A 9385-nucleotide genomic window follows, 5' to 3' on the forward strand; every position below is an offset into this window, starting at 1 on the left:
TGTCTCTCTGGAAAGAAACCCTTGCCATGATCTTCTCAACTTTGTTATCCAGGGACTGAACATTAGCGAGTAATATACTCGGAAGCGGTGGATGGTGTGCGCGCCTCCTAAATCGGACTAGAAGACCTTTTCGAGTCCCTCTTTTTCACCGGCGTTGTTTTGGTCAGCCTCTGGAATCAGTTCAATTGCCCTGGCTGGTGGGAACAAAGGATCAGCTTCGGGAAAGTCGTATTCCTGATCGTAATGCTGGTAGTGCTGGTGAGTTACCGCTGCTCTTATATCCAAAAGGTCTTCCCAGCTGTATATAATAACACATAACATTTTGTTGGCTAACAATGTAAGAAGTAATACATAAATTCACAAAATACTGCAAAGTTTCCTAAGAACTAGAAGCGAGGCAGCCCTCTCTGCCGGAACCATCTTATCTCAATATCAGAGCAAAAACCAAGCCATGAGGTCGAAGGAACTGTCCGTAGAGCTCCGAGACAGGATTTTGTCTAGGCACAGATCTGGGGAAGGGTACCCAAAACATTTCTGCAGCATTGAAGGTCCCCAAGAACACAGTGGCCTTCATCATTCTTAAATGGAAGAAGTTTGGAACCACCAAGACAGGAAGGACAACCATCTCTGCAGCACTCCACCAATTAGGCCTTTATGGTAGATTAGCCACAGACAGAAGACACTCCTCAGTAAAAGGCACATGACAGTCCGCTTGGAGTTTGCCAAAAGGCACCTAAAGGACTCTCAGACTATCATAAATAAGATTCTCTGGTCTGATGAAACCAAGATTGAACTATGTGGCCTGAATGCCAACCGTCACGTCTGGAGGAAACCTGGCACCATCCCTACGGTGAAGCATGGTGGTGGCAGCATCATGCTGTGGGGATGTTTTTCAGTGGAAGGAACTGGGAGACTAATATGGACCGAGGGGAATATGAACGGGGCAAAGTACAGAGAGTTCCTTGATGAAAACCTGCTCCAGAGCGCTCAGGACCTCAGACTGGGGCGACGGTTCACCTTGCAACAGGACAACGACCCTAAGCACACAGCCAAGACAAAGCAGTGGCTTCGGTTCAAGTCTTTGAATGTCCTTGATTGGCCCAGCCAGAGCCCTAACTTGAACCCGATTGAACATCTCTGGGGAGACCTGAAAATAGCTGTGCTGCGACACTCCTCATCCAACCTGACAGAGCTTGAGAGGATCTGCAGAGAAGAATGGGAGAAACTCCCCAAATACAGGTGTGCCAAACTTGTAGCGTCATACCCAAGAAGACTCAAGGCTGTAATCGCTGCCAAAGGTGCTTCAACAAAGTGCTGAGTATAGGGTCTGAATATTTATCTAAATGAGACTTCCATGTCTATTATTTCTTTTTTAGCAAAAATTTCTAAAAACCTGCTTTTTTTGGGGCCTAAGATATTGATTATCAATGTCCAACAGGATGCCAGAAATACCTTTTACCTTTTGCTCCAAAAATCAAAGCTGTCCAATTCATGCGTTGTTAATTTTGTGAGCCACAATACGCGCTCCTTTTTCTCTTTAGATACACACAATATTAACACCAAACCGCTCCTGGTTACTTTGACTGCATCCTCTTTCCCAGCGCCTTCTTCACTTTGTGACTTCAAAAGGGTTTCCCAAAGGAACTTTTATTTTAGCACTTCTTGTTCAATTCTTGGACTTCACTGTCCACTCATCTTTCTCACTAACTGTAGTCGACGTGCTTTCAGCTTCAAATAACACTTCTGATTCCACCATGTCAACCTCCTCCGTCCGGCTCAAAGTCACATTCCTTCCTCAGTCAAAATCGACACAAAACACAACAACAACAGCCCACTTTCTAGGACTAAATTAATTAAATTCCATTGTTAAATACATGTGAGAATTGCTTTAGGAAATGCAGTTCAAATGTACAGTATTGAATTGAGTTAAGTCTGATGGTAGCTACATTTTGATATGGTCCTTTCTAATTTTCCCATCTAGCGATTATTACCCCTTGGCCTCCACCTAAAGCAACCATTAACCTACAAAATGGAGGTGAAAAGTGTGTGTGTGTGTGTGTGTGTGTGTGTGTGTGTGTGTGTGTGTGTGTGTGTGTGCGGGCAAATTGTAAAGCTACACACAAGTCATTGTGTCTGTCATTTGGCTGGATGGCAACTGGAAGAGCTATGGGTTGTTGGTGACTACTGTCTGTAGTTCTGCTGGTCCGTGATGCTGCAGGTGAGGTCAGAACATTATTTATCAAAAGATAATAAATCATTATTTTGACTTACAGTGCCAGTCAAAAGTTCGGACACACCTACTCATTCAAGGGTTTTTCTTTATTTTTACTATTTTCTACATTGTAGAATAATAGTAAAGACATCAAAACTATGAAATAACACACATGGAATCATGTAGTAACCTAAAACGTGTTATACAAATAAAAATATATTTTATATTTGAGATTCTTCAAAGCAGCCACCCTTTGCCTTGATGACAGCTTTGCACACTCTTGGCATTCTCTCAAACAGCTTCACCTGGAATGCTTTTCCAACAGTATTGAAGGATTTCCCACATATGCTGAGCACTTGTTGGTTGCTTTTCCTTCACTCTGCGGTCCAACTCATCCCAAACGATCTCAATTTGGTTGAGGTCAGGTGATTGTGGAGGCCAGGTCATCTGATGCAGCACTCCATCACTCTCCTTCTTGGTCAAATAGCTCTTACACAGCCTGGAGGTTTGTTGGTTTATTGTCCTGTTGAAAAACAAAGATAGTCCCACTAAGCGCAAACCAGATGGGATGGAGTAACGCTGCAGACTGTTGTGATAGCCATGCTGGTTAAGTGTGCCTTGAACTCTAAATACATCACAGACAGTGTCACCAGCAAAGCACCCCCACACCATCACACCTCCTCTTCCATGCTTCATGGTGGGAACTACACATGCGGAGATCATCCGTTCACCTACTCTGCGTCTCACAAAGACACGGCGATTGGAACCAAAAATCTCAAATTTGGACTCATCAGACCAAAGGACAGATTTCCACTAATCTAATGTCCATTGCTCGTGTTTCTTGGCCCAAGCAAGTCTCTTCTTCTTATTGGTTTCATTTAGTAGTGGTTTCTTTTAGCAAATAAGGCTCCTGAGTGGCGCAGTGGTCTAAGGCACTGCATCTCAGCGCTAGAGGTGTCACTACAGACACCCAGGTTTGAATCCAGGCTGTGACATAAGTAGCCGTGATTGGGAGTCCCATAGGGCGGCGCACAATTGGCCCAGCGTCGTCCGGGTTTGGCTGGTGTGGGCCGTCATTGTAAATATGAATTTGTTCTCAACTGACTTGCCTAGTTAAAATAAGGGTTACATTTGACCATGAAGTCCTGATTCACACAGTCTCCTCTGAACAGCTGATGTTGAGATGTGTCTGTTACTTGACTCTGTGAAGCATTTATTTGGGCTGCAATTTCTGAGGCTGGTAACTCTAATGACCTTATCTTCTGCCGCAGAGGCAACTCGAGGTCTTCCTTTCCTGTTCATCATAGCACTTTAAGAAACTTTCAAAGTTCTTGAAATTTTCCAGATTGACTGACCTTCATGTCTTCAAGTAATGATGGGGTGTCATTTCTCTTTGCTTATTTGAGCTATTCTTGCCATGGACTTGGTCTTTTACCAAATAGGGCTATCTTCTGTATACCACCCCTACCTTGTCACAACACAACTGATTGGCTCAAATGCATTAAGAATTAAAGAAATTTCACAAATTAACTTTTAACAAGGCACACCTGTTAATAGAAATGCATTCCAGGTGACTACCTCATGAAGCTGGTTGAGAGAATGCCAAGAGTGTGCAAAGCTGTCATCAATGCAAAGGGTGGCTACTTTTAAGAATCTACAACAATAAAATATATTTTGATTTGTTTAACACTTTTTTGGTTACTACATTATTCCATATGTGTTATATCATAGTTTGGATGTCTTCACTATTATTCTACAATGTAGAAAATAGTAAAAATAAAGAAAAAACCTGGAATGAGTAGGTGTGTCCAAACTTTTGACTGATAATGTACATATTATAGTAATGCAGGTTAATTGTTCTTAGGCCAGGATTCAGTCCATGGAGCGCTGTGCCATTTAAAGGTAATTTCAGCCTCGCCTGGTTCCTCTATATAGTAAACACAAACTCTGGTTGAAAAATAGAAATGGCAGTGGACACTGTTTCTTTAATTGAATAGCTTGAGATAGAAATATCACCTCATCTCTCTTTTTGAGAATTTGCATTCTGAAAATAAAAAAAAAACATGATGTTATCAGCAACCCAGATGAGCAGCGTGCTATCATTGGAACTGTTAATCAGATTGCACATGTGTAACATTGATGTAATCTAAGCATGGACTTCTATAAAGCTGGACATCAGTCAGTCAGTGTGTCTATCCATCAAACAGCCGTCTGGTTGGATACTGACAGGAAAAGCTATGGGTTTATGGGGACTACTGTCTGTAATTTTGCTGGTCCAAGATGCTGCAGGTGAGGTCAACAGAAATGTATTTATTAAAAGAGCATCAAATCGTTTTTAGCTTGCTTAGAGCTGTAACTATTACATTCATCAGATAATGGTTACATTTTTTTTTACTGGTGTTGTTTTAATTTGAGCATTATTAGCCTACATATTTGGGCATGTGCATAATTGTTTTATTTGCCATCCACTGGAACAAAGAACTTCAAGCATATCTCTCTGTTTTGGCATTAGTGATCACTAAGGGCTCGATTCAATCCATATTTATAGCTCAGATTTAAATGTAAATGTAATTTCCAACTGAGAAGACATATGTAGCATTTACCGTGGCATGAATGCAGCTTCTGCTAACGCGGGAACATTGCCTTAACATTTTTAATCGCACTTTTGTGCAGCTCTTCAGCGCTACGAATATCACCACTAAATATAAATACATATCACCACTATATCTTCTTAAAGGGGAAATCTGTAGTTGCTACATCCAATTAGGACTTATAAATTAAGTTGATTTTTGAAGAATATCACTTAATGTCTCATAAGTTTAGTTTGTAACCCATCAGAACCCAAAGCTTATTTTACTCCAATGTTTTTGCAAAGTAAATGTAAAAAAAACATTATATAGCCTCAAAACATGGTTAAAACTGTAATTGTGAAATCATGGATGGTCAGTCCTTGCATCCAGAGCTCTGTCTGTGAATTTGAAAGTGGTTACAATCCTCCAGCCCAATCCCTCCACTTTTTACCGAAACAGGGGTGGGGAGGAACACTTTGTTATTATTTCAACTGCTCAGATTTTCTGGTGCAGTGGCACTAATTTCAATGTTCTGACAGGAGCAAGGTATCAAATGCAGTGTGTTTGTACATGAAACAGGGTCACAGTCTGGCATTCTTTCCACCCTCCAACACCTCCCTCTCTAGAGTCGTTTGTGCCCCAGGCTCGGAGCTCTATCGTGGGGGGAAAGGATGCTAAAAAGGACAGATGGCAGTGGATAACCTACCTGTTAATCAAGAATGATACATTCTCCTTTAGCTGTGGCGGATCCCTCCTCACTGAAGAGTGGGTGCTCACCGCTGCACACTGTGTTGACCAGTAAGTGTGTTTGTGTGTGAAGGAGGTTTGCATGTTGAACTCATTATCGTGTCTGCAACCAAAATGACGTTTTTTCCGTGGTTGTAATTTTCTTAACGTGTCTACAAGCAGAAAACCAGTTTACCAAATTTGCTTGCTGGAATAGAACCAAAAGATCTGTAATGTGGTTGTATGAAATATATCAATGTCTGTGTAATGTTTCTATCCAACCTGGACTCAGGGGTAGACATAACATAGTAAACGTAAATCTGAACCATGCCGATTAGTATGATATGTTACGTTTCGTATGGTATCTATTCATTTGTGGATGTCCAACATCCAGTTCGTATGATATGTTACAAATGACAATTCGTATGATATGTTAGGAATTGCAATTCGTACAATATGTTACGAATTGCAAGTCCTACAATATGTTACGAATTTGCTAAATGTTAAGTAGTAGCGAGGTAGCTAAAAAGTAGTAACTAGTTGCAAAGTTTCTAATAAGATAAAATGCTAAAGTTGTACGTGATAAGATTCAAACATGCAACCTTTGGGTTGCTAGACATTCACGTTATACCCATCCACCCGACTAACCATCCTACTTTCGTTTTTGCCTTAATAACCTATCTTATGTAACCATACCAACCGTATCATATTCTAATTTCAGTGTCTGTCTGTGTGTGTATTAGGAATCAAAACGATATTAAAAAGAATTCCTACATTCGTCTGGGGGGACACAGCCTGAATGAGCCATCAATGTTACATCGATCCATCTCACTCATCGTCATTCACCCAGATTACAAGAAACAGGATTCGGCCCTGCTGCACGACATCGCTTTGGTGAAGATGAGTAAAAAAGTGTCCTTTTCCTGCTGGGTGAAGCCCATGTCCCTGCCCAAACCGCGGGATATCTTCAGATCAAGGTTGAAGTGCTGGATTGCTGGCTGGGGCGCTGTCGGGAACAATGGTGAGAAAACACACAGCAACACCGATGTACAAACACTCACAGTGCCAGGTTCTAAAGCGTAGCTTTGGTTGGTTTTGTCTTGATTGAATGTCAGCATTCAATTCTGAGGGTGACATTTTAGTAGTGTAAAATGATTTAGCAAAATGCAAGATTTAGCACAAACCTCATTATAAAGCTGGTGGTTCCAGCATTGAATGCTGATTGGCTGAAATTCTGATTGGATATGACCCCAAAAATGTTTAATTGTTCTAATTGTGTTGGTAACCAGTTTATAATAGCAATAAGGCACCTCTGGGGTTTGAGGTATATGGCTAATATACCACAGCTAATGGCTGTATCCCAGCACTCCACGTTGCACATGGCCGGGGTATATTGGCCATATATCACACCCCCGCGTGCTTTATTATAATCTGGCAGTGTGATTTATAAACTTTTATTTGCTCAGAGGAACCCAATTGAGACCAGTTTCTCATTTACAATGGTGCCCTGAGGACCCCTCAAAAATACAATCAATACAAAAACAAAAAAGATAAAAACAATTTAGAATAAGCAATTGAAACATTTGCACATTGTTAAAGAAAGATTTCAAAATTAAATCACAATGCCAGATAATAAGATTTACTGTATTTTGTGCACTTTACACAATGTAGTTTGTTTTCCTCCAACTTCTGTTGTTTGTAGTTAGTGAGTATCTCTCCCTTAAATTCTACCTCTCCCTGCCTGTTCACTTCCTCCCCCACCCCTGTTTCTATCCTACATATTACTCTTATTCTTTTTCCCTCCCTCAAGTGGAATTGTCTGGTAATAGGACCCTCCAGGAGCTGGAGATGAAGATCGTGAGACGGAGCGTCTGTAAAGAAAGGTTTTTGGGCTTCACTGACAACATGCTGTGTGCTGGCTCCATGGAAGGAGGGAAATACTTCTCTCAGGTAAGTCCTCTTTCCTGGTCCCGATTGGTACGTATACATGTTTTATACAAACACAGACCCTCCCTCTCTCTCTCACACACACAAACACACACACACACACACACACACACACACACACACACACACACACACACACACACACACACACACACACACACACACACACACACACACACCACACACACACACACACACACACACGCCAGTCCCCGTGGGGCGGGCGGGTTTAGGGTCATGAGATATTTTTAATTGTTCAATAAATGTTCAAGAGGAAAAAAAGGAACTGTACAGAGGATTTTCTATATTTTTGGGTAAGGGCCTTAGATTTTCACTTTATCACATAATCAGCTGGTTGTGGATGGGTTATTAGCAATTGTGGGTGGGTGCAGGTGAACAAACACCTGACCTACATCACTGACACACACGCACTCTCTTTCTATCGTTCTCTCTCACGCACACACACACTTACTTGAATGTTGTAAATGTATGTTTGTGTTGTTTTTCTTTGTTCTACAGGGGGACTCTGGTGGGCCGTTGGTTTGTCGCTCATCTGATAAGTTTGTCCAGGTGGGAATCATGAGTTTTGGGCATACCAATGGCGGTGCTTTGGAAGGCTTCTCTGGATTATACACCCGTGTGCAATTCTACGTGGACTTCATCAACAAGACTATAACCTCAGACAGACAGGCTTCTGCTGAGGCCTAGGTCACCATGAAACGCTGTCTGTTTACAGTCCATATCCCCCTCTCGCTCTCTCTTCCCTTTCTCTTCAGTTCCCTATTGAGCCAAAGTCCTTACTTGAGATGCAGCTCACAGTGATTTAAAATGACAAGATATTGGTATTGATTGTGAATTACTTTGTGGTTTTATTCTTTACCAGGCCTGGGTTCAAATACTATGTATTTTATTTCAATTATTTTCAAATATATTTCGAAGTAAGTATTTAGACAACTCATCCTTGAAAATACAAGATGTTGAATCTGTATTTGTAATATTTATTTGAAATATTTAAGTACTCCATGCATTTGAACCCAGGTCTGTTTGAACCCAGGGGTATTTGTAAATGATTTGGAAACAAGTATTTGAAAATAGTGTGAGCGGACCAAGTCATTTGGTGTCACTCTAAAGTGGAAAGGTGGAATAAACGAGTCCAGAGTAGGTTTTCTTGATTCAACACAGTTCTCTATTGAGGGATTTCTGACACTACAAACACTCCAACACAGTCAATGAGAATCTCCAAAGGAACAACATACGTCTTCTTTAGATGACACAGGATCACATTACGGTTATCTTCAAATTATAACAACAATCACATATTCGTCACCGTCTTAATGAATCTTCTTGGATAGCACCTCTCTCTCCATAGCCATTCTCCAGAGATAGTTTATCTTCCTCCCTTCTTGCTGGTTCCATCCTCTCTCTTGTAGGGGAAAGAGAATATCTCATTAGTACCGTCAGCTGTGCTTAATTGACTCTGGTTGCCTTGTTGGGCTACTATCTATGAGCCCAGCCTGCCCTCTGGTGGTCCTTCCACAATAGTTTCAAATATAATGTATAGAAAATTATTAGAAAATACACAGAAAATACATATTTAAAATATAAATACTTTAATAAGCATGTATTTGAACCCAGGTCTGATGAATTATTGACTATGTACATTTCAATAGTAGCTCCTTAATAAACTGCAAGCATCAACCCTTCTGTTCCAGTTTTTGTGTGTGAGTGTCAGAAAGTAAAAAGTGACTGGTTCTAGAATCTAAGTTGAGCGGTGTGAAGCAGAGACCAGAGCTAGGGTCCTCTCTTATCATCTGGACCAGGGGTTCCGATATCAAAGTATACAGCAGGAGAGACAGGGGACATCCTTGTCTGATATCCATGATCACTACATGCCAGGCATGTGCACAGATAGGGCTCCACCAGTGCTCAA

General features: G+C 41.2%; 1 protein-coding gene across 1 annotated transcript; it reads left to right on the plus strand.

Annotated features, from left to right (window-relative positions):
* Nucleotides 1-4412: 4412 nt before the first annotated feature.
* Nucleotides 4413-9153, plus strand: LOC106565424 (tryptase). The gene is made up of 5 exons (XM_082973030.1): nucleotides 4413-4501; nucleotides 5409-5580; nucleotides 6252-6529; nucleotides 7319-7458; nucleotides 7975-9153. The coding sequence occupies exons 1-5, from the start codon at nucleotides 4450-4452 to the stop codon at nucleotides 8161-8163; spliced, it is 831 nt and encodes a 276-aa protein (XP_082829156.1). The 5' UTR covers nucleotides 4413-4449; the 3' UTR covers nucleotides 8164-9153.
* The last annotated feature ends 232 nt before the right edge of the window (nucleotides 9154-9385 follow it).

Source organism: Salmo salar, chromosome 03 (assembly GCF_965601325.2).
Source record: "Salmo salar chromosome 03, fSalSal1, whole genome shotgun sequence".
Lineage (NCBI taxonomy): Eukaryota > Metazoa > Chordata > Actinopteri > Salmoniformes > Salmonidae > Salmo > Salmo salar.